Source organism: Erinaceus europaeus, chromosome 8, assembly GCF_950295315.1.
Source record: "Erinaceus europaeus chromosome 8, mEriEur2.1, whole genome shotgun sequence".
Taxonomy (NCBI): domain Eukaryota; kingdom Metazoa; phylum Chordata; class Mammalia; order Eulipotyphla; family Erinaceidae; genus Erinaceus; species Erinaceus europaeus.
This window is the reverse complement of record NC_080169.1, coordinates 114,284,761-114,310,972: the sequence shown is the minus strand read 5'-3', so window position 1 is coordinate 114,310,972 and position 26,212 is coordinate 114,284,761. Positions and strand designations below refer to the sequence as shown.

General features: G+C 40.1%; 1 protein-coding gene across 4 annotated transcripts in view; it reads right to left on the bottom strand.

Moving 5' to 3' along the window:
• MGAM (maltase-glucoamylase) overlaps window positions 1–26,212 on the bottom strand; it is a 169,720-nt gene that overhangs the window by 53,991 nt on the left and 89,517 nt on the right. For all 4 annotated transcript variants that reach the window (XM_060196722.1, XM_060196721.1, XM_060196723.1 and 1 more), the window contains 13 exons: window positions 25,893–26,018; window positions 24,005–24,136; window positions 23,739–23,855; window positions 21,095–21,208; window positions 18,432–18,516; window positions 16,660–16,777; window positions 14,038–14,209; window positions 11,392–11,508; window positions 10,712–10,866; window positions 5,872–5,956; window positions 4,372–4,428; window positions 3,148–3,272; window positions 1,371–1,459 (listed from right to left, as the gene is read on the bottom strand). In XM_060196722.1, the coding sequence (XP_060052705.1) occupies window positions 1,371–1,459; window positions 3,148–3,272; window positions 4,372–4,428; window positions 5,872–5,956; window positions 10,712–10,866; window positions 11,392–11,508; window positions 14,038–14,209; window positions 16,660–16,777; window positions 18,432–18,516; window positions 21,095–21,208; window positions 23,739–23,855; window positions 24,005–24,136; window positions 25,893–26,018 (1,492 nt within the window). The remainder of the gene's footprint in view (window positions 1–1,370; window positions 1,460–3,147; window positions 3,273–4,371; window positions 4,429–5,871; window positions 5,957–10,711; window positions 10,867–11,391; window positions 11,509–14,037; window positions 14,210–16,659; window positions 16,778–18,431; window positions 18,517–21,094; window positions 21,209–23,738; window positions 23,856–24,004; window positions 24,137–25,892; window positions 26,019–26,212) is intronic.

Genomic DNA, 26,212 nt, shown 5'->3' with positions numbered 1-26,212 from the left:
CTCATCTAATATGCAGGGGACTCAAACATGAGCCATGTGTATGAGAAATTAGGTACCTCTGAGGTAAGTAATCTTGTCTGCACCCTTAACCTGCTTCTCTTTGAAATTGCATCTTGAGAAGGACAAACTGTATAATACACAGTCTCCAAGGGCAACCCTCTTCTTTACCATTTCCTTTTTACATTAACCTCAAGAAGGGTCCCTTCCTAGTATTTCCTAGGCATATATATGCCTTAAGTGAACTTATTTCCTATGCTTGAGCCATAAAAGTTGTTTATATAGGGGACTGGTCCAGTGGTGGTCATGCACCTGGTTAAGCACACACATTACCAAGTGCAAGGGTTCAAGCCCATGGTCCCCACCTGCAGGGGGTGGGGGCTGGAAGAAGCTTCAAAGAGCAGTGAGGCAGTGTTGCAGCTGTGTCTCTTCCTCTCTCCCTCTCTATCTCCCCAACCCCTCTTAAATTCTCTCTGTTCTATCAGAAAAGAAGGAGGAAGAGGATGTGAAACAAAGGAAAGGATGGAGGAAGAAAGGAAGGAAGAGATAGAGAAATAAAGAAGGGGGCTGGGCAGTAGCACAGTAGGTTAAGTGTACATGGTTTAAAGTTCAAGGACCAGTGTAAGGATCCTGGTTCCAGCCTCTGGCTCCCCACCTGCAGGGGGGTCACTTCACAAGCAGTGAAGCAGGTCCACAGGTGTCTGTCTGTCTCTTCCCCTCTCTATCTTCCCTTCCTCTCTCCATTTCCCTCTGTCCTATCCAACAACAATAGCCATAACAATGATAACAATAAAACAACAAGGGTAACAAAAATGGGGAAAATGGCCTCCAGGAACAGAGGATTCATGGTATAGGCAACAAGTCCCAGGAATAACCCTAGAAGCAAAGAAAAAAAAAGGAAAGAAAAAGAAAGAAGAAAGAATTGTTAATACATTAGAACCAAGAGGAAAAAAATGTGATTTAAGAAATCTAATATTAGATACATGCAAATCAGCGAAGTGTAATCGCACTTTGGCTAGCATGTGTTTTTCATATCTCTGACATTTGTTCATACATATTTGGAAGAAGACAGTCACACTGAATGAATGTAACAATGCCAAAGCCCTTTCTTTTAAATGTCTGTTAACAATAAAAGAAATTTATATGTATTAATCTTCAAGAGGAGAGAGGTGGGGATGTCGTTTCTTTCTTCTATGGTCCATCTACCACCATCTCTAGACAATGTGACCCAAACAAGCTTAGCTTTACTTGACTGGTTAATGGTAAAATTCATGATGCAGTCACTCCCATAGCTGAATAACCACCAGGAGGGACTCAAAGATGCAGGTTCAGAAACAGAAAAAGTAACATTGTCATGAGATGCACTTACTTACCTCTTGTCTCCCCATCATCCCAAAAAAGTTCGCCTTTTGCTTCTTTATTGTCATCTAAGGCAATGATGAGACCAAGAGGGTTCCGTCGACTATGAGAAGCAGAATTTATGTCAGACACAAAGACTTAGAAATCAAAAAGAAGTTTGCAGAGGATCTGGGACTGTTTCCACCAAATTTCAAATGGGAAAGGTTACCAGCATCAGATGATTCTTTTCATCAGGTTTAAGAGCAAAATCAGCAGAAGTATCGTTCATCAGAATTGATCATGTCACAAGAGAGAGACAGCTAACTCAAAGGTGAAGAGGGTGACAGAGGTATAGATGCCATCCCATAATTAGCAGTAAGCTTCCAGGTAGGAGGAAAGAAGTGAAACACCAGGATTATTGCAATGGCTACAGTTAAAGGTACTGATACAGCTATTAATATAAACTATGCACTATTAGAAGAGAAAGAAGTCTGTGGGGGGTAGATAGCATAATGATTATGCAAAGAGACTCTTATGCCTGAGGTTCTAAAGTCCTAGGTTCAGTCCCCCTCATCACCATCAGCCAGAGCTGAGCAGTGTGAGAAAGAAAGAAAGAAAGAAAGAAAGAAAGAAAGAAAGAAAGAAAGAAATCCTAGGCAAAAAATGGTTTAGCAGAACAATTTTTGAGATGCTACACATAAAATTTTAATTTTGCAGATGGGAGGATCTTTTTCCTCTTTCTAAAACTATTTTGATACAACAGGCAAGAAGATAAATGAGCTCATTTATATAGGGGCAACTCTCCTAATTTGTTTCTTTTATTTTTTGAGAGCAAAAAAATTCCAGTCATTTGATTTATAATTGAGAATAGGAGACACAAAACAGTAATCAAAGGATGGTAAAATAGATGGAAGTAGAGACAGAGAGGAAAGAGAGGGAGAAAGTCATTTCATTTGGGATCTTTCCTTTCTCCAGTCCTCTAGATTACCAGCAAATTCCTGCACCTCTTGCATCCCCTATGACCTCACATTCTTGACTGAATTCTTTCACAGTTCAGCTTTCCACCGTGCAAATCAAGCTCCATTAGCAGCAAATCATCTGTTTTTATTTTAATTATTTAACACTTTTCATTTGCTAGGAAGTGTAAAAGCTACAAATATTACCTTAATTATTTTAAGATTAAACATAATTACCACATAACCAAGGCAGTAATAAGGACTGATTAAAAAAAAAAAGTTAAAATACTTCTAAGAACTAGAAGGCCAGGCAGTGGTGCACCTGGTTAAGCACACAGATTACCACACGTGAGGACCTGGGTGATAGCCCTGCTTCCTACCTGTAAGGGGCAAGCTTCAGGAGTGGTGAAGCAGGTCTGCAGGTATTTCTCTTTATCTCTCCATCTCTATCTCCCTCTCCCCTCTCAATTTCTCTCTGTCTTATGAAATAGAAAAAGTACAGAAAGGAAAAAAAATGGCATCAAGTTCCGACAATAACCCTGGTTGTCAAAGAGAAGAAAGAAAAAAAAAGAAAAGGAAAGGAAAGGAAAGGAAAGGAAAGGAAAGGAAAGGAAAGGAAAGGAAAGAAGGAAGGAAGGAAGGAAGGAAGGAAGAAAGAAAGAAAGAAAGAAAGAAAGAAAGAAAGAAAGAAAGAAAGAAAGTTTAGCTAAACTCATATTGAGAATTGCCTTAGGTTACAAGGCTTGAAGGGAAAACAAATCATCTCTAACAGAACAAGAGCAGTCTTTGGATCCTTAAGATCACTATATTTGGAACCAGGCAATGTCACATCTGTAGAGGTAACTCAGGGGAGTACCTGGCCACAGTGGTCATAGCTGGCTCTTGGATGGGGAAGATGTAGCCTCCTCGAAAGTGAAGTCCAATCTTGTCTTTGGGAAGTTGCAACTCCACTTTATTACCCCTCCAGTTCATTTTGGCTCCCTAATGACAACAAAGAAAACAAACACTTTGGTAGAACAGCACCCTCACTTCCCCCTTCCTACCCAAACATTGAGTCTTCCATGCTTCTTCTTCCCAACCAATTGAATTACTGTCTGGTCAGACAGTCAAGAGAAGAAAGTTGTTTGGTCATTGGTATGAAAGATTGGAGAGCACCATTGCCCTGGTTAGACTATAAAATTAATTGTGTGAACTAATAGCTTTCAGTAAGTGATCTGACTTCTGATGAGGATTAAGTTGACCATAAGACCCCTCAAAGTTCTGCCCAAGTGATGTTCTATTAGTACATGGCTCTTTTTTGTTTTAATCGGTGGGGTTTATTGGTTTATAGGAAATACAGTTTTCTGGTTTAGAGAAATACACTCTCACCCCTAGCCTAGGTCGACCTCCATCACCATGCCCTAGGACTCCAACACTGTCCCCTCCCCACACACACACACTCTACCCCTGAACCCAAGTCCTTTTTACTTTGGTGTAATATAGCAAAACCAGTCCAAGTTCTATCTTGTGTTTCCTTTTCTGTTTGTTTGTTTGTTTGTTTTTCCCTCAACTCCTATCTGTGAGTGAGATCATCCCATATTCATCCTTCTCTTTCTGGCTATCTCACATAACATAAATCCTTCAAGTTTCAACCAAGAGGAGGTAAAGAAGGTGAACTCATTATTTTTCATAGCTGTGTAGCATCCCAGTGTGTATACAGACCACACGTTTCTCAGCCACTCATCTGTTATTGGACACCTAACTTGCTTCTAAGCTTGGGCTATTACAAATTGTGTGGCTAATTATATGTGCTGTTATCTTATTGCTGAGTAAAGTCTGGAAAGTTTTTTATTGTTGGTTTTTTTTTTTTTTCAGATTTCATCTTGATTAACAAGAAGTGACTTAGACTTCCCTTATTAGCTCAACTACAAATTTATAGAAAACACTACAGAAACTCTCCTGCATGGATACTTCTCTCTCTCTCTCTCTCTCTCTCTCTCTCTCTCTCTCTCGGCTCTTTTTTTTTCCTTTTCATTTGTTTGTCTACACAGTTGTGACTGTAGTCTTTTAAAGGAGTTTCAGAGAAGTCAAAGGTACTTACAGTCTCCAAATCATACCAGACGGCATCAGGCATGTAAGCTGTCACTTTCTCTGCACCCTGAAATTAAAACAAAGTATTATTCTCCATGGCTTATCCTTGGAAGGGAATAAAATAGATAGCTCTTTAAAAAAATATTTTGGTTTTACTTTTACTAATTTTTACTAATTAATTAATTAAATTTACCAGAGTACTGCTCAACTCTGGCTTAAGGTGCTACAGGAGATTAAACATGGGACTAGAGCCTAAGGTATGATGGGATCTTTGCATAATCACTATGTTATCTGCCCTCCCTTCTTTGTCTCATTTTTTCTCTTTCTCTCTTTCTTTCTTTCCCCTGTCTCTGCTTCTTTCTCTCTTTCACTAGAGCACCACTCATCTCTGTTTTAAGGCTGTGCCTGGGACTGAATATGGAACGCCCTGCCCTCAGGCATAAAGGTATTCTGCACAAGCATCACGGTCTCTTCCTCAACCTAGAGTGGGTTCTAGGAAATGTTTTCTAGCGATATACTAAAAATGCACAGAAGACCTTTTTTTTTTTCCTCAGTTATCAACCCAAGTCTTTCTTGTAATAAAAATAATAGGAATGAGGGGCCAGGAGGTAGTGCACCTGGTTAGACACCCATGTTACAGTGTGCAAGAACTCAGGTTCAAGCCCCTGGTCCCCACCTGTGGGAGGAAAGCTTTGCAAGTGTTGAAGTATGCAGTTTGCAGGTATCTCTCTCCCTCTCTATCACCACCTTCTCTTCTGATTTCTGGCTATCTTTATTCAGTAACTAAATAAAGAAAATTAATATTTTAAAAAAGAAATAAAGAATAGGAATAATAACTTAGCAAAGTCAAAGAAATATCCCAAGCAGGACAACATTCATCATCATGGCCATGTATCAGCTTTTACTGATTAAACATTTTCTTTTTAAATTTTTTTTCTTACAGAGCCAGGGCCTCATATATGTGTGATTTCAGCATTCCTGGGCCGACTTTTTTCATTATTTTTCTTCAGAGACAGAGGCAGGGAGAAAGGGAGAGACACTGTATGAGCTTTCCTCAGTGGCATGGTACTTCATGTAGTGTCAGGGTTTGAACCTGAGTCATACGCACAGCAACACATTATAAAGGTGAATTATCTTCTGGCTCCCAAACTCAAATCTTTTATTTTAATGTAAGCAGGCAGAGAGGAGAGAGAGAGAGAGAGAGAGAGAGAGAGAGACCACAGCACCATGGTTTTCTTTAATGCCATTGAGGGCTCTACAGGAATCCAGGCTCTATCCAAGAAAGCTATTGCACTAACTCTCAAATCTTGCTACTTGGTAACACAGTATCCAATGACCAGTTTCCCAAAGTCCCAGCATGCTCTCTTCTAGACCCATTCAGCCTCTGATATAGGAATGGGGTTTGCCATAGAGAAGAGGCAAAAAGGTTCTTGAAAGTGAAGGACTTTGGAAGGCCGTAGGAAGAGGAGCAGAGAGACCATCAGAGGAGTGTCTCCCTGTGAACACTTGCCTGTTGCAGAACTGGAGTGATGAGCAGACCGGGTCCCCACAGAAACTGCTGGTCCACATCCCAGGTGTTACTGTCCTTATAGAACCTGGAGATCAGAGAGACAGTCTCTGAGATCTAGGCCAATGCATCATGTTAGCATCCCCTAGCCATACCTGTCCACAATGTGCAAGATGCTTCCCTGGGACACACCGCTTCCCCGAAGCCACTCATACTCCACCCCCCCCCACTCCTGCAGACACACCCGCTGTTCCTGGTCATCTAGTTCCCATTCCAGTGTGCATCTTGGGCAGGATCCAGGCCATCTCCTTTTTAAAATAAGGGCCTGGCAGTGGCATACCCCATAGAGTGCACACACATTACAATGCTCAAGCACTAGAGTGAAAACCCTGAGTCCCCACCTGCAGAGGGGAGGCTTCAAGAGTGGAGAAACAGTGCTATAAATGTCTCTATTTCTCTCTCTGTCCTCTCTCACTATATCCCATATATATATGTATTTCTCTCTGTATATATCAAAGGAAAAAAAGTCAAAAGAAGTGACCACCATGAGCAGTGGACTCATCACTCATGAGTGATGACACAGGCATTGAATCCCAGCTACAGCTCTGGTGACCATCATTTTTTAAATTAAAATTAAGTAAAATAAATAATACATTAAGAAACTACAGCTGACTATCAACAAAGAACACGATCTGCTCTTCTGCAAACATAGATCATATAATTTATACTTTCACTCTTTCTCGTCCTAGGATATCTACCTTTTCATAGTGATTTGCAGGATATGACAGAAATTGGTCTAAATTAATATATATATATATATATATATATATATATATATATATATAATGCAGATTTGTGCCTGAGCACCTAGAATGTCAGACATATGAGAGAGTTAACTGTATTTTGAAAATGAAGAGCCCTCAAAGTCTATTTTTAGAGTTAAATTAAAGGTAATCATAGAGGGAAAAGTTCTAGAATTCCTCTATATAATTCTTATTTGTAAGTGATATGGTCATTCTAAATACTAAATGCAATGCAGTAGAGAAAAGACTATCTATTGGGAGTCGGGCTGTAGCGCAGCGGGTTAAGTGCAGGTGGCGCTAAGCACAAGGACCCGAATAAGGATCCTGGTTCAAGCCCTGGCTCCCCACCTGCAGGGGTGTCGCTTCACAAGCGGTGAAACAGGTCTGCAGGTGTCTATCTTTCTCTCCCCTTCTCTGTCTTCCCCCTCCCCTCTCCATTTCTCTCTGTCCTATCCAACAACAATGACAACAATAATAACTACAACAATAAAACAACAAGGGCAATAAAAGGGAATAAATAAATAAAAATAAATATTAAAAAAAAAGACTATCTATCAGCTGGGACATGGCACACCCAGTAGAGAGTATATGCTAGCAAGCTCAAGGCCCTAGATTCTAACTTCTGCACCCAACTGCAAAGGGGAACCTTCCTAAGTGGTGAGGCTGTACTACAGGGGTATCTCCTTCTCTCTCCTTTTCTATCCCCCATCCCAGTTCAATTTCTCTCTGTCTTATCAAATAAAAATTTAAATGGGGTCAGGCAGTGGCACGCCTGGTTAAGCACACATATTACAGTGCACAAGGACTCAAGTTCAACCCCTGGTCCCCACCTATAGGGAAAAAGCTTCACGAATGGTGAAGCAGAGCTGCAGGTGTCTTTCTGACTTTTTCTCTCACTACATCCTCCTCCCCTCTCAATTTCTCCCTGTCTCTATCCTGTAATAAATTAAAATATATATATAGTCAAATAAAATTTTAAAAAGGAAAAATAGTGACTGGGAGTGGTAAATTTGTTATACGGGTAGCAAAAAAAAATTATGTGACTGTGTGTATCAACTTCAAGGTATCAAGTCTTTCAAAATAAGAGTAAAGAAACTATGGGTGAAAGGTCTTAAATGATCTAAGATATGGAATTACTTAGTAACCAAAAGAAAGACCTCACACTATGTGACTTTTAGGCTTTTTTTTTTCTCCAGGATTATTGCTGGGGCTTGGTGCTTGCACTATGAATCCACTGCTCCTAGCGGACATTTTTTTCTATGATGTTGTTATTGTTACTGTTGTTGTATTTGTTGCTGTTGTTGTTGGATAAGACAGAGAGAAGTCAGGGATTGCCTTCTGGCTCCGAGAGTTCCAGAGTCTCCTGCAATGCTAGCCCGGCACGAGTTCCTGATCCCTCTCCCATGCAGCAGCCTAGGTTGGCTCCAGTTCTCTCCAACCCAGAGAGCACTTGCTTGGGAAGAAGCACCCTCAGGCTATCCTGGAAGGCTGGCATATCTATCTAGCTATCTAGTTCACATATTTATCTATCATCTATCTTTTTTTAAAAAAAATATTTACTTATTTATTCCATTTTGTTGCCCTCGCTTTTTTATTGTTTTAGTTATTAATGTTGTTGTTATTGATGTTGTTGTTGTTAGGTAGGACAGAGAGAAATGGAGAGAAGAGAGGGAGACAGAGAGGAGGAGAAAAAGATAGACACCTGCAGACCTGCTTCACCACCTGTGATGTAACTCTCCTGCAATGGGGGAGCTGGGGTCTCGAACCGGTATCCTTAATGCTGGTCTTTGCCCTTTGTGCCATGTGCGCTTAACCCACTGTGCTACCACTCAACTCCCGATCATCTATCTTTTAAATTTTCTACATAAGAAATTTGTCTTTCTTTCCTTTTGTGAATCTATAAATAGATACAAAGAAATATAGTTATAAATATTTATAGATGGAAGCAGACAGGTAGATCAGCTGGTAGAGCACAAACATAAAAATTCCAAGGATTTTGGTTTGACTCAGGGCCACCACATGGGAGCCCAGAAGGGAGGAAGTTTCACAGGTGGTGAAGCACTGCTGCAATGTCTTGCTTTCTCTTTCTTTTTCTTTTTCATGATACTTCACTTTCATTCTCTCTCTCTCTCTCTCTCTCTCTCTCTCTTTTTACCTCTAGGCTTATGTCTGGGGCTCAGTACCTGCACAACAAATCCATTGCTTCTATGGCTATTTTAATGAATTAACTAGTTAATTAATTATTTTTGATAGAACAGAGAGAAATTGAGAGGGGAGGGGAAGATATAGTGGGAGAGAGAGAAAGATAGACACCTTCAGACTTGCTTCACCATTGTGAAGCTAACCCCCTACATGTGGGAAGACAGGGGCTTGAACAGGGATCCTTACACTGGTCCTTTCTCTTTGTACAATGTGTTTAACCAGGTGTGACACCGCCCAGCCCCGATTCTTTCATTTTCTAGGTATAATTAGAAGAAAAAAAAAAAAGGCAGCTGGGTTGTGGAATTGGTGAGTACTGCTGGAAAGAAGAGAAGTTATACCCCCTTGTAAATTTTCCAACCTGATTTCCGTCCAGTATTCTGCCTGTCTACTAGCATTTGACACCTCCTTGATTCCTGTCCATCACTGACCATGCTAACACAACTATCCTCTCAATTCAATGTCTCTACTATATAAAATAACCTTCACTACCCAGGATCTAACTTATATTTTGGATGTTGGGCTAAATTCTGTCTTGATAGTTACAATACACAGCCTCTTTTCTCTGAAGATATATGTTCAATATATACATTCTGGTCACACTGCCATTCACCCAGCACTGAGTTGACTGAATCTAGGTTTTAAGCACTGAGGATATCATAACAGCTGTGTGAATAAATTATATGCGTTAAAAAAAGACAGAGAGAAATCAAGAAAGGAGGGGAAGACAGACAGGGAGGGGGCCTGCAGACGTGCTTTACCACTTGTGAAGTGACTCCCTGCAGGTGAGAAGCTGTGGGCTAGAACAGGTCACTGTGCTTCATGCCATGTGCACTTAACCTAATACACTACTGCCTGGCCCCCTACTCTTTTAAATTGTTTTATTAGGGAAGTAATGATTTAAAAGTCAGTTGTCACGAGAGTACCATTTTTTGTCTTTCATTATGGGTGTCTACACAATACTCCCACCACAAATCCAAATCTATCTTTTAGGCTAGTTTTCTCCTCAAAAAACAACAGGCTATATAGGCTATGAGGCTTTTGAAACCCCCTGAGAGCAGTAGCTAGGCAGAAGTAGGCTATCAAATACTATCTAAACATACCATTTAAGTAAACGTTTATATTTATGAATATGAATGTGGATTCATATACGTAGACTTTCATGAATTACCTAAGCTGTTTTAATTGTTGAAAATACATTGTGTTTTGACTGTAAACAAAAAGAATTGTGGGTCACGTGAGTAATTAGCATACAGCTAACATCTTCAGCAGTGGACAGTCATCAGCTTTCCACAGACGTGTAGGATAAGACATAAACTCGAAAGGTATTGTGGGTGTGAGAAAATTCCTTAAGGCAGAGTGTGGCAGAAGTACAGGCCTTTTGACCTTCCATTTCTGTCATGGCTGATTCCTCCAGGGCCCACATGTAGTGAAGCTGAATGTTTGCTGCATGGCCAGCAAGTTATTCCCCCCTCCTATTTCCCCACAGTTGTTTTTATGTACCTAATAAACCTGCCACTATAATAAACCCAGCAGAAGTGCTTTGTTATTTTTTCTTTTCTCTTTTACTTCTTTCTTCTTCTTCTTCTTCTTCTTCTTCTTCTTCTTCTTCTTCTTCTTCTTCTTCTTCTTCTTCTTCTTCTTCTTCCTCTTCTTCTTCCTCTTCTTCCTCTTCTTCCTCTTCTTCTTCTTCTTCTTCTTCTTCTTCTTCTTCTTCTTCTTCTTCTTCTCCTTCTTCTTCACCATAAATTTTCATTCTACTATTTAATGTAGGATTTAAACTCACTGTCCATCATTTTGATTAACAAAAAAAAAAAATCATGTGGATTAGGTGAACTTACTCATGCATAAGAGGCCTGGCCACCGTGTCCCCCCGGGTGTGAGCACGATAGAAGAGGGTGTAGAGGTAAGGCAACAGGGAATAGCGGATGCTGAGGTAATGCCTGGAGGAATTCACCAGCAGAGAGTCGGGTCCAAAGGAAGCAGGATCCTGGTCCTAAAAGGAAAGTGTTTGCAATGGTGACCCAGCTGTGAATCACAGAAGCATCTAGAGGTTTCCAGATCTCAATGACCACTCCCTTCCTGAGTGAAGGGGCTTTGATTTCTGTGAGTAGTGAAGTTGAGCATAGGAGAGGTCATTTCACCATTCTTCACTTTGCAACTTTCCCAACCTCATTCATGCTTGAAGGTTGTTTGCTCTGGAGGCTCCCTATTAAGCAGTCCCTCAGTTGATTCCTACTACAAAATGATCAATGATGATAAAATATGCAGGATGAAACCTGCATAAACTAGCACTTCCTGGACTGAAGGAGTCGAGACAACAGAACCCACAGCAGGAGGATATTTCAATGGCACATTGCAGATACAGGTTAACTGCAAACTGTAGTCAAAGTTACCCTAAATAAAGCACCAGGAAGAAGGCTGATCAGCAGGTTTCTTAGTGAGGATGCAGACTAATCCAGTCCTGATCCAATTCAATTGTGACCAAGGCACTGTTGAGCACATCTCCTGGGACTCTTACCTTGAAACCCTGGCCATTGTGATTCCTGGAAAATGGATAAAATGCACCCAACTGCATCCACCGTCTGCAGAGCTCTTCAGTTGTGTCCAATGCAAAGCCACATATGTCAGCACCCACCTAGAAAGACCCAGAGAAAACTGGTACAACTGACTGCTATCACTCCTTGACCTCTGCTTCCTATGTAGACCCTCCCAGCTGAATTTTCCTAACACTCTTAATGAAAAGGATAATATGGTAGGATCAGAATTAGTCCACCTTGCTTTAGCCAAGGCCTTTACTTCATGCTTTTGGGTTTTTTTGTTTGTTTTTGTTTTTCATTATTTTGTTTTTCCACCAGGGTTAATACTGGGGTTCAGTGTCTGTATAGTTCCATCATTTCTGGAGGCCTTTTTTCCCCTTTATGACAGAAGAGAAACAGACAGTGGGAAGGAAAGAGAAGTGAGAGAAAGATTTTCTCAGGCGAAAAACTGCAGCACCACTTCAGTGCTCGTGGTGCCTTCCTCTTGCAGATGCTCCCATGTGATGACCCAGGGATAGAACGTGGATCCTTGTGCAGGGCAATGTGTACACTCTACCAGGTAAGATATTTGCTAGCCCAGCCCAGATGCTTTCTTTATCATCTTTACTCTGTTAGAGAAAGCCACTCAGTGGCCTTCTCTTCATACTTCCCCATGCTATTGATATATTTACTTTGCCATAGCAGTTAGAAAGGAGTATTCACACTGTGTATGTGTTTGATAAATCATAGTTGAATTGTAGATAGAAAATAGATAATCACAACCTAACCAATGCAATGATTGCCACCTCAACATGCTTCACCTCAGACTGTGTCCAGAGACTTCACGTGCGGAATGACAACCCTTCAGCTTCATTGCTTGGGTGAGACCTTTCCTTTTATAGTACACTCTAATTTCATTTCAGGTGGTTCACTTTCTAACAAAGTCCCAAAACCTAGATATACACCAGTTTCTGTGAGAGAGAGCTTATGTTCACACGTATCCATAAACTACTGCAAAATATATACCTGAAAGCAGAAGTACACTAGAGTTTGCAGTGAGTACCCTCCCTAACACTTCCTCTCCACTATTCCAAGCTTTGGGTCCATGATTGCTCAACAATTTGTTTGGCTTTGTATGTTAACTCTCTTTTCAGTCACCAGGTTCCAGATGCCATCAGGATGCCGGCCAGGCTTCCCTGGACTGAAAACCCCACCAATGTGTCCTGGAGCTCAGCTTCCCCAGAGACCCACCCTACTAGGGAAAGAGAGAGGCAGACTGGGAGCATGGACTGACCAGTCAACGCCCATGTTCAGCGGGGAAGCAATTACAGAAGCCAGACCTTCCACCTTCTGCAATCCACAATGACCCTGGGTCCATGCTCCCAGAGGGATGGAGAATGGGAAAGCTATCAGGGGAGGGGGTGGGATATGGAGATTGGGTGGTGGGAATTGTGTGGAGTTGTACCCCTCCTACCCTATGGTTTTGTTAATTAATCCTTTCTTAAATAAAAAAAATTAAAAAAAAAAGAAAATAGATAACAGGTAAGAAATGTCCTTCATAAAATGTCTCTGGTGTCTCACACAATAAAGTCCAGATGCAAGTTTTGAACAATTAAGTTATCTTGAGTTTGCTTCTAACAAACTGGCAGCATTGGATGAACACACCAACCACAGGTGCTACAGGAATGATTTGTGACTGGTCCCCTTAGGAATGATTTGTGACTGGTCCCCTTCATCCTAGTGCTTTAACAAGCTCCTCTTTTCTCACCCTATAAAATGCCTCTCTGAGAGCAAGATGACTTTTGGAGACATGAGTAGCCATTTCTTCAGGCTGAGAGTTCCTGAATATGTTTTCCTCTTACTAATTCTTGTCTCTTCTATATTGACTTTAAATGATGAGCTTCCCAACTTAGCAGTCATTTTAGTCACATTTACTGTCATGTGACTAAAAGTAAATTATTGAACCTTTCCATGCTTCCATTTCCTCATTTTGCTGAAGTGGGTATTAACTACAACAGTGTTTTAGTAACTGAGAAATGTAAATAAAACATTTGGTACACAATAGCGTTTTTTTAATGAATGGTAACCAGAACTACAAATGGTGTGATTATTATTTTGACCACTCCACTATCAGAATTCATCTTTCACAGTGTAGATCTAAACTCCCACACATCTATTTGAAATCATTCAAAGTCTCCTCAGGATTCTTTGTTAGAAATAATCTAGGGATGTGGTCGGGGAAATTGCACAAGTGGTAGAGCACAGTACTTGCATGTCTGAGGCTCTGGGTTTAATCTCTGATTCTGCATGTACTAAAAAGCTGTCCTCATCTCCCTCTCCCTCTCCCTCTCCCCCTTCCTCTCTCTCTCTTTCTCTCTCTCTCCTTACCTCCTCTCTCTCTGATAAAAAAATTTAAAAAGTTACACTAAAGAAACAGTCTAGTGATATAATTTGAAGATCACACTCTATATTTACAAGGCAGTACAGGAAAGAATGTCTTGGTAATAGAGCTATATGGGAAAATATATACTCTTGACATCATATACCTAAGCTATGGAAGGTAGGAGAGGAAGTTTAGAAACTGGGAAACTGTCTAGAAAGGGAATACCTGAGCTGAAGTTCATAAAGAACTTGAGACATAGACTTACCAATGGGATACCAAAAAGATTGAACTCCAGCATGCCAGGGATGGACCACTTAAGGTCATTCCAGGTGGCAGCATTGTCTCCTAGCCAATGGGCTGCAAACTTGCCAGATCCAGCAAAGGTAGAACGGGTTATAATAAAGCTCCTATTATTCTGGAACACAGTCTTGACAGCTCTAGAAAGGAAGAAAGAGTTAAGAAGTCAGTGTGTGGCCTTGGTATGTCTGAGTTCATGGGATACAGCAACAATACCAAGGATCTATTGATAAAAAAAAATAAAGATGTCCCATTTTTCTCTACTAATCCTCTTCCAATGAATCTATAGGGTTACTAGGAACTAAAAGCTCCTTTAAAAATGTTTATGCTGGTGAAAGGGACTCAAAGGTTTCTGAAACAGGAACAATGTATAATTACTTAGGATTTAGCATAAGTTTACATGATTGCTTAAGATTTAACATAATATTAAGAGGTCCAAAGTGACTAATATCAAAATATAGCCTGAGGGAGAAATATGGTGGAATAGCACTGATCATTGAAGTCTATTGTCTTGTATTGGTTAGTTAAAACATACATCAAAGGAATTCTAAAACAGCTACAGTTATCGAGAAGAACAATAGTTTGTTAATGAGAGCAAAATGGTATTTAAAGTGGGAAAAGTGGAACAGAAAAATCTACATAAGTCAGTGATACTCCATTACATTTTTTTATTTGAAGTTCTCTCTTAATTAACATGCCTGAGGGAAGCTAAGAAGGTCAGTGTCAGCAAGCTTAGCAGGTCAAGTGCCACCTCATTCACATTAAGTATCAAATTGACTGTGGCCAGGAGTTCTGGTTCCAATGACATCTTTAAGTGTTTGAGAGAAGTTACAGATTATTTACCATGCAAAATAATTAGGCCATGGGTTGCATAAGCCTCATGGCAAACACAAGCCTAGCACACTGAGAAAGTCTCTCTGAGCTATCTTCCAATAAATGCATTGCTTTATTTTCAGAGATTTTATGTTCACCAAACACCATCACTAATTCCAAGAATGCCCAAAACAGATTTGAAAAGGCTAGTAACCAGAGGACCTCAGTATCTTTAAGATGTTAAAGTTAGATGCATATATACATGTATGAGTCTAAGAGAGTTATTTCAGGGGTCAGGTGGTAGTGCACCTGGTTAAGCAAATACATTATAATGCATGAGGACTCAGGTTCAAGCCCCTGGTTCCCACCTGCAGGTGGAAAGCTTCATGAGTGGTGAAGCAGGGCTGCAAGTTTCTCTCTCTCTTTATATTCCCTCTCAATTTCTCCCTGCTTCTATGCAATAACAAATACATAATAAATATTTTAAAAGAAAGTGATTTTTAAACATATACTAAATTGAACTTATATTAAAACTGAACTTATGAGTAGCCCTTTTGGAATTGCTTAAGTAGAAACACTGTATTCACTTTCTTGAAATAAAAATAATACTATTTAGTTAGTTAGTTAGCTAGTTATTGCCATTAGAGCTTCACCACTCCAGACTAACTTATTTCAGATAGAAAGGGATAGATACAGAGAAACACAGACAGAAAGGGAAAGATACCACAGCACCAAAGCTTCCCCCTATGTGGTGGGGACCAGGCTTGAATCTGAGTCATGTGCAAAGCAAAGTAGATACCTCCCCAGGTGAACTATCTTGCTGGTCTAAGGAAACGATATTATAAATCTGTATATATACATATGTGTGTGTGTGTGTGTACTCTCATAAGTCACTAAAACATTTGTATTTTAAAGTTGAAACTCTATACAAATGCTTAAAAACTTTTACCTTATACTAATTTTTCAACAGCTTCCAAGAAGGCTGCAATTATAACCAAGACTTTGCTAAACACTGAATATGCTTTTTTGGTCTGACTTCTTGTCACAGTTGTAGTCACTAAATTCTTGATGCTATTTCCTCACTATTGAATTGGAGCCCAGTGAGGGCAACCAGAGAGTGAGCTCTGCTAGTGGTTCAACTGGAGTGTGAGCCTGCTTTGTTTTGCTATACATGTAAGCTGGGTTCTAGACCCAGGCCCACCTCAGTGGAAGAAGCATCAGTACTCTAGTGTCTTTCTCTCTCCCTCTCTTGAAAAATTCAACCTATGACTTTAGCGATCATACATATAAAACATTTGGAATCTTCACAGAAATACCAGTATAGCACAGGAAAAGGATAGTAAACCAGTATCTGAAACCTTAAAGCACATGAAGTCTTTAATTTACTTCTACTTAATTATGTTAAATCATATTACTGTAATTTACCAGACATAGTCTGGTCTACCCAATGTATCCCCGAGGAAAATACCTGGGTCTTTGACTCAAGTAGAAACTGACTTAAAATTGTTTTTACTATTTATTAGATAGTTGACATTGTTCAGATTACTTCTCTTCCAGCCTTCTATTCATTCACTCACTCTTTCATTTATACCTTCCACAGGCAAGTATGAAATGACTTCATCCACATGTTACAAGTAGTGTTTTCAGTGATTTAACAATGATAACGATAATTATATATTTTTTTCTGAGTTCTTAAAAATAACACTCTGACACCTGGGACCTAGCAAGACCATGTAACTTGGATCATGTCCTAAGGCCATAGAAACCATGTCCTTACTCTGCTGTGGAGATGGCCATGGAGTAGCCATAGAGATTGTGGACATCATACTGCTTGCCCCAGGTCTGCACTGCATCCAGACACAGAGTCTTGCTGAATAGGTACCCATCCAGCACTCCTGGGAACAAAGAGGGGTCAGTCAGTGAGAGTCCAAGAAGCAGATTCTCTGTTCCCTGACTATCACAGAACCAACAAGTGTGCTCCCAGGACTACCATTTACTGTGGACATCCTCCAATTGGTCATACAGCTTCCTTATTCTTAGATGGTTTGCACTTGGGTTAGTTTCTCTGGGCTCACCTATGTATGTTCTACCACTTTCACAGTCATGGAACTGACTACAGGCAGGCATTTGAAAGCAAGGAGACTCTGGTAGATTGGAGGTTCTATCTGAATTGTTTGAACTGAGATAAAGTAAGTGATTCAAGAAGAGAAATAGCAGCTGAAAGTGCACATGAATTTCTCACCCCCAGTTTTCATGAGCCAGATAAATGATGATTATCTAATCTCATTTATCTACCTTTTACTCTTCCCATAGTTCCCTGTATCAGATACAAATTGCCTGTGGGTCTTAACTCTAGAAATAGTTTCTTGAGGATTATTTACTTCTAACCTATAAACTTTCTAATTCATACTGCATAGTAAGTTCAGACTAATATATCCATCCGATTTGACTTATAATTCCCTCTTACTTAAACTGGAATAGCTGCTAACATTAAACAATAGAGGGTGATATGTTTTGCCTTTCATCCAAGTCCCTCAACATCTGATTCTTATCCATCCCATTTTCTACTGGGGTGCTTCATTAGACACTAGCAGTCTAACAGGTTACGTTCTCGTACTATTCTTTAATTTATTGTCTTATTTGTGACTAACAGTGGTTTACAAGTTTGTAAGATGACATGGTATAGTTCCACACTACATCCACTACCAAAACTTTGTGCCCTCACCCTACCAATGATAACAACCACAGTTCTCATAAAGTCTTAGAGACAGTTTGCTTACTTTTTTTTTTGCAAGCTTATTTGTTTATATTTTATAACATTGAGTGACATTACAGAACACATGGTAAAAGTTATGGGATATATATATTCTATGAAGTAATATTCTACTATCATAAATGTTACTATTATGTCCTTGGGGAGAAAATGGAAGAAACTGAAGGTGATTATGAAGATAACAAGGGTGAAGTAACTAAAGAAATGAAACACAACTGCTAGATGGTTTTGCTCACGCATGGAATCTAGAGAACTGAAATACACTCTTTTCTTAATCGAAAGACAATTTGTTCACGAGCTTCTAGCTTCCTTCAAACTTCAGTAAATGCCATGCTTCCAGAGTTACAACCCAAGAGATTATGCTCAGTGAGAACTCCCTATAATCATACTCCCTGACTTTGAGCTCACAAGCCTTGGTTTCTGGCTTCCACTTATGCTATGGCTTATAGCTACTCTCCATAGTCTTCATGTAATCACTCTTGATCTTCATATGAAGACCACCATTGATTATTGGGTCTGCCTCTGCCAACCTCTGACGTACTGACAGTACACATATGAGAGCAACATAAACTAACCACTAGACTCTATTTTCGGAACTTCATTCTCTCTGGGTTTTTCCTATAAGCAGACCTCTGGTGGTGGGAACTATATGGAATTGGACCCTTTTATCTTACAATATTGTTCATGATTATTAAATGACTAATATAAATAAATAAATAAATATAAAACACCAGAAAAGCATTACCACTTTTACCAGATTAACCACAAGGACTTACTGGGAGTGAATGGTGGATAGTTCAGATTGTCTGTAGAACATCCTGTAAGGGAACCATCAACAAAATTGGAGACTTCATTCATATCCTACAAGACACAAGCAAAGCAAGCTTAAAAAAAAAAAGGCATTGTGTGGAGTTGTACCCCTCTTATCCTATGGTTTTTGTCAGTGTTTCCTTTTCTATAAATAAAAATTCAAAAAGAAAAGATCAGGAGGAAATGTTATAGCAAGGAAGAGAGAACAAAGCTGATAACAAAAATGAGACAAAGCTTGCTGATGTTCAGGAAGGTCTGGGCTAATATGTAGGCTATGGACACCTGAAGTTCTTATACAGAAATTGCTTCTGTATCAAAGTGTAGATATCCTGTTAATAATCTTGTATATGTTCACTGGTTCTTCTGTTAGTCACCTGTTGTTCCAATGCCAATAAATGTTATTTGTTTAATTTAAAAAAGTTACTGTGTCTCCTTATGTTATATGTTTGTGGTCTCTTTTTCCCTTTTGGGAACTAGAGAAATTATTTCAGACAGAAATTAGTATATACATCAAAAGAAATAGATGTTCCTATCTTCTCTGCTCATTGTAACTTTCATGGAGGAAGGTCTTAAAATTAATTCTCCTCAGTGATTATATGTCTGCACATACTAAAAATGAAAAATATCGAAATACATTGCATGAGAAAAGATTTTGAATTATATAGTTCCATACACATCAACATATTCTCTCTCTCTCTCTTTATTTTTTATTGCCACCAGGGTTATTGCTAAGGTTCAGTGCCAGCATTACAAATCCTCTACTCTTGGCAGCCATTTTCCTTTTTTTTTTTCTTTCTAGTTTTTATTAGATAGGACAGAGAGAAATTGAGAAGGGAGAGAAAGACAGAAACCTGCAGAAATGCTTCATTGCTCATAAAGCAGACCCCCTGCAGGTGAGGACCTGTTCTCAAACCCAGGTCCTTACACTTGGTATTATGTGCACTTAACCAGGCACATCACCACCCATCCCCCAGAATATTCATTCTTTATTTAACTAGATACAGTTGTGTGTGCAAATATAAAAATACATACTGGGAAATATTATGCATGTATAAACTATTGTATTTACTGTTGAGTGTAAAACACTAATCCCCCAATAAAAATAACAATAATAAAAACATAGCAACAACAAATGCTAAAGAGGCTGTGGGGACAAAGGAACCCTCCTGCACTACTGGTGGGAATGTAAATTGGTCCAACCCCTGTGGAAAGCAGTCTGGAGAATTCTCAGAAGGTTAGATATGGACCTACCATATGACCCTACAGTTCCTCTACTGGGGATATATCCTAAGGAATAAAACACACCCATCCAAAAGGATTTGTGTATACCTATGTTCATAGAAGCACAACTTGTAATAGTCAAAACCTGGAAGCAACCCAAGTGTCCAACAACAGATGAGTGGCTGAGCAAGTTGTAGTCTATAGACACAATGGAATACTACTCAGTTATCAAAAATGGTGATTTCACCATTTTAAGCCCATTTTGGGCTTGAAGAAATCATGTTGAGTGAAATAAGTCAGAAACAGAAGGATAAATATGGGGTGATTTTAAAAAATGCATACATGAAAAGAGAGTCAGAAGACAAAACACTTGAGGGGTCCAGAAGACACATGCCAAAACATCGATGATAAATGTATTTGGCTGATATCACTGCAGACAATTTTTCCTTTCATAATTTTATCTCTCTGCACTGCTTAAAATTTCTACACTTTCCTTATAAGTAGAAGGGAAAAAAGCCCTCAACTACACATCTTTCTATATACTGTTGAGCATTCATGGCTTTGCAGTTGTTTTCATGTAATAACACTGAGACACTTGTCTGCACTGTCGCCACGATTTTCCATGCACCTGAGGAAATCACTTGGATCAGTTTGCCCAGTGTGTTCTCCTGAAAAAGCCCTGCACTCACCATGGAACAATCTGTGCCCTTTGAGGCAACTTAAGTCATGTGGGACTTATTTTATTTTTACTTCAATTCTTTCTTTTGTAAAACAAAATCAAGTGGAATTTAAGGGGGGACAGATATGAGTTAACTGCCAGTTCCAACAATCATATTTCTACTCAAAGCTTCATGTCTTGGTGGTATTATTTGAATAGTGTATCAGGGCACACTTGGAATTACTGTCATGCTTGTTTTTCTCTTCCTTTGTAAGCCTTGGGCTCCATGACTCAGTGTTATAGATATACACACTGTGAATATTTGTTACCTAATGAACAAAATATTATTAAGAACTCAACATCCGAGGCTAGAGAGATGGCTCAGCTAGTAGGGCACATGTCATCCCGTGCATGAATCCCAGGTTTGAGCCACAGGAGATGCTATGTCATCTCTCCCTTCCTTACTCTGTCTATCTGAGTGAGAAAAAGCAGCCCAGGTTCACCCAATAGAGTAGACACAATACAGTGCACAGCCTCTCTGCCCCCATCAGCAGGTGGAAAGCTTCATGAATGGTGGAGCAATGCTTCAAGTGTCTCTTTTCCTATTTCTCTCTGCCTCTCTCTCTCCTTCTCATAGCTACATGAAAGAGAGAGAGAGAGAGAGGAATAATGGAGGTTCAGAGTTGTGGTATCACATATGTATAAGACTCTAGCTCCATTTAAAAAAGCAAAAACATTTTAAGAACTCACAATCCATATTCCGTCATACTGCACTTGATTATGAAAACGTTGACATTCGTCTGTCCACCAGGTGGTGCACTGGGGGTTGGTATAATCAGGAAATACTGTTCTCCCAGGCCAGACCTGCAAAAGCATTCATCAGAGAAAATCATATGAATCAAAAGTCAAATAGAGTATTTTGCAAAGAGGCTTCTGATGTGATTATGATCATAGTTACCCAGACCCAGTTCATTCTCAGGAAGTGAAACAACTGAGATAGAATAAATGTCTAGAGGAGTTAAATTGTCATTTTGGGGGGTCCTATTTAAAGTAAGTGGTCATGGGGGTCGGGCGGTAGCGCAATGAATTAAGTATACATGGCGCAAAGCGCAAGGACCAGTGTAAGGATCCTGGTTCAAGCCCCTGGCTCCCCACCTGCAGGGGAGTTGCCTCACAGGCTGCGAAGCAAGTCAACAGGTGTCTTTCTCTCCCCCTCTCTATCTTCCCCTGCTCTCTCCATTTCTCTTTGTTATAATCAACAATGATGACATCAGTAACAACAACAATAATAACTACAACAATAAAACAACAAGGGCAACAAAAGGGAAAACAAATAAATAATAAAAAATAATAAAATAAAAAATAAAATAGGTGGTCATATGTTTTCTCATCTTCACCTCTGGGCTCAGTCTTCCCTCTCACTTCTCCTAGTCCTAGCTCTCAAGCGGTAATGAGGGAGAGAACTAAGCAGATTTTAACAGTCCTATTACAAGCAAGGGGTTGAAATCATCAGTTCTTCTTCTCCATTACTTTCCTATCCGAGTCCTCACTAAGCACTCAAGAGAGCAAGAGCCTTACAAGGGATCCCGTCAGGAAGAAACAGCTGAGAAGATATTGGAGACCCATTCCACCATGGTGGAAGACTTATATTGGTGGGAGAATTGGTGTGCAGACACCAACTTATTATGGAGGGATGGCAAATTGTACTGAGGTGAGAAAAACTGTCTTTTAAGTCATTATTTACCTAGTAAAACATTAAAAATTATATATTTGGGGGAGCGGGCAGTAGCGCAGAGAGTTAAGTGAATGTGGCATGAAGCGCAAGGACCAGCAGGAAGGATCCCAGTTAGAGCCCCCGGCTCCCCACCTGCAAAGGGAGTGATTTCACAAGCGGTAAAGCAGGTCTGCAGGTGTCTATCTTTCTCTCCCCACTCTGTTTTCCCTTCCTTTCTCTCGATTTTTCTCTGTCTTATCCAACAACAATACAATACAATAACAAAATGGCAACAAAAGGGCAACAAAATGGAAAAAATGGCCTCCAGGAGCACTGGATTCGTAATGCAGGCACCGAACCCCAGTATAACCCTGGAGGCAGAGAAAACAAATATATATATATATTTTTTTTTAAAGAAGTAAATTGACCAGCAGATAAGACCTTTCTGGAAAACAAAGATGAATAAACATCTGAGGAAGAAACTCACATTTGTTGAATACCACAGAGAGAGATAGAGAGGAGTGAAACAGAGCCAGTGGATTTACCAAGAAGGAACTGGTACCCTTTGTCAGTAAACTGACCTGCTTAACCACCTGTGAAGTGACTCCCCTGCAGGTGGGGAGCCGGGGGGGCTCGAACCGGGATCCTTATGTTGGTCCTTGGCGCTTAGCACCATGTGCACTTAACCCGCTGCTATAGCCCCACCACTGACTTAAGTTTATTCTTAGCAAGCTCAGTGTGGTGGCAAACACACTTCCGACTCAAGGTTACAGAATTAGTGTGAAACTCTAACAAAAATATCCCATCCTTTATAGATTTGTAACAAAGAAATTCCACAAAAAAGGGGCCGGGTGGTGGTGCATCTGGTGGAGCATACATGTTACAATGCACAGGGATCCAAGTTTGAGCCCCAGTCCCCACCTGCAGGGGGAAGCTTTGCAAGTGGTGAAACAGTGCTGCAGGTGTCTCTCTGTCTCTCTTCCTTTCTATCCCCCCTTCCCTCTCAATTTATGACTGCCGCTATTCAATAAATAAAGACAATAAAAATTAAAAAGTAAACAAAAAAAGAAATAAATTCCACAGTAAGCTCAAGTCAGCAAAACGCATGATGGATACATCTGGAGAACAGTTGTGGGATCACAGCAGAATATTGATTACATAGGGCAAATACCCAATGGCATGTCCATCGATTTTCTCAAGACAAGTACAATATTTTCCCCATTCTACTAACTAATCTCAGGTAGGGAATGTCTCCGAAGGTCAGCAATGTCATATCATTTCCCATCTGCTCCTGTACAATGGGTTTCCCGGAGGGGAAGGCTCTGGCTTCCCCCAACACCCGGTCATTTCTGGAAATCCAAGAAGATGTCAGCCTTACAGAGTGATGGAGAAAATATAGTTAGTGCTAATCTAACACAGGCATCAGCCCAGAATACCAAAATGTATCTATTATATTAGATGTTCCCCTAACAGAAAAGATCTGGGAATGAAGGGATTGTACAGGGGAATTTGGTGGGTATTTGAGAAAGGGTGGATGAGGAAAAGTTTATGGCCAGCACATGCAAGTCATATGAAGTATAAACACACACACACACAAGCATGCACACATGCACACGCACACACATGCACACCCCACTGCTATAGCCACTCATCCAGTCCCAAACACCCCCACGAACTTACCTCTCCAATGAGTGGAGTCATTCCATCAGAAGCATTCACCCACACTTTCAGCCTGGAACCCCGGTCATAAGGGCCATAGGGATTACTTGCAGAAGAATTGTTGGAGATGGCTGGATCCTAAGAAGGAGGAAGGGGAGGAAATAATGTAGATTTTCAACTAGAGGCACTGAAAAGAGGCTGAGAGATGAGGGGCGGACTGTAGGTGTATATAAGGTAGAGCAAATCTCTAGTCAAGGGTGGGAGGGAACACGAAAAATGGCATATACCAAGATGATCACCAGTTTCTGCCCATTGTTGTGCAACTCCTTGGCAAAATCTGGGAAGCCCCTGTATGCTACTGGATTATAAGTGAAGTCCTTCCTCCCGTCCATGTAATCAATATCAGCATGCTGGACATCCTGGAAGGATAAAGCAAGGTTTCCATTTAGAATCTGGGTATTTCCCTGTGCAAAGCAAACAGAAAGTGTCATAGTCAGTGTCCACTGATCCCCACTGACTCCATGCAGAGTTCTGGACACAGTTTTTAATCCATGCCTGGCTGAATCCGACTACTTCTTTTCTAAGAGTGATCTCAAAAGCAAGTGGACATTTGCCCATCAAGTTGACAATTTTATTCCACTTTTCTGGTGGGCTCACAAAGCATTCAAGGCCAGTCTAAGAACCAGCCTATAATAAGAACAAGTCACTAAAGATATATATATATAATCATGCCCACTAGGTAATCCTGCTCCATCTATACCATAAAAGAGAAAAAGATACACCTCCCTTCCTTACCCTTTCTCTTTCATTCAGCCCTCTCGGCATTTATTCTACCCTAATTCTACCTCTGTGGAAGTCACACAGCCCAGAATGAAAATCACAGGACCTAACTATTTGTCTCCAAACCAGCGTAATTGCGAAGCAAAAGGGGACTATTCCAGACTGTTGGGTACTTCTTCTTGTCTATACAACCTCTTTTATTTTATTATCTTTATTTCTTTATTGGATAGAGGCAGAAATCAAGAGGGGAGGGGGGGATAGGGAGGAAGTGAGGCACCCTACTTCACCACTTGCAAATCTTTTCCCCTGCAGATGGGGACTCAGGAACTCAAACCCAGGTCTTTGTGCATTGTAACATGTGTACTCTACCAGATGCACCACTGCCTTGCCCGCACAGTCGCTCTTCCCATTATATAACAGACATACTCCAAGTCAGCCAGGAAAAACATATGCCTATGCTGTTATGGTCATGTACTATATCTTTTGCTCACCTAAAACAAAGCAGAAGATGCTTTAAGGACCCAAATAAAATACCTTTTACTTGGTAAAGCACCTGGTTGAGCGCACATGTCACAATGTGCAAGGACCTGGGTTTGAGACCCCAGTCCCCACCTGCAGGCGGAAAGCTTTGTGAGTGGTAAAGCAGTGTTACAAGGGTCTCTCTGTCTCTCCCCCTCTCTATCATCCCCTCTTCTTGATTTCTGGCTGTCTCTATGCAATAAATAAATAAGGATAATAAATTTTTTTTTTGTACAATGTAGTCAACATCCACTAAGTATAAGAAAAATTTACTGATGAAGTATGTGGTAAGACAGAGTCCAAACCAGATTGTTCCTTAACCCCCAAAAGTGTGGCCTGTAAATACTAGTTCTTGCTGAAAAAAATCCACTTCTGGTAGGGGTAGGAGGGAGGGAGGAAGCAGAACTTAGTGCTGATGTATAGATGTGGAACCATACCCCTATGATTTTATAATCTTGTCTACCACTATTAAAACATTAATAAAAACTAAAAATAAAATAATAATAAAGGAAACATTTCCTTGAAGAAATGGTGGAACCACCCAAATGAAGTCTAGCATTCTGAATATAAAAACCTTTTTTTTAATTGTATGTATTTGTAAAAGATTTATTTACTTTAATGACAGAAAGATAAAAATGCAAAAAAGACATCGGCACTATTCATTTCTGGTGTATGATAAGGCTAGAGTTGATCCTGAGACTTCTAAGGCCTTACTTACGTGAATTGAGTTCACTATCCACCCCCACAAGCACTACACACAATTTTCAAAGACACACACACGTATATTTTAAACTGAGCAGGAAGAAATCAAGCAGGTGTCCTTGTTCCCCAGAACTTTTTTTTTTCAATTTTGGATGATATTTCAGTCTTACTCACACAAGGAATCTGTGCTGCCCGGTTTCTGTTCACAACTGCTTTCATGTTATCCAGGGTTTCATAATCGTAACGACTGAGCTGAAATCCAAGTGCCCAGTATGCAGGTAGGAATGGCCGCCCAATGAGCTAAAAGAAATATATGAAACGATAGCTAGCAAGGACTAGAATTTAATAAAATAATTCCTGAACTTTGGTTTGAAGGCATGGGCCTCACTCCATTTTCCAGCAGATTCTCAAATAAGTGTTAGAAAGTCATGTCTAATGATGGGCCTAGACCTCTAACAGATCCCTCTCACCACTGTCACTGGTCATCTCCATCA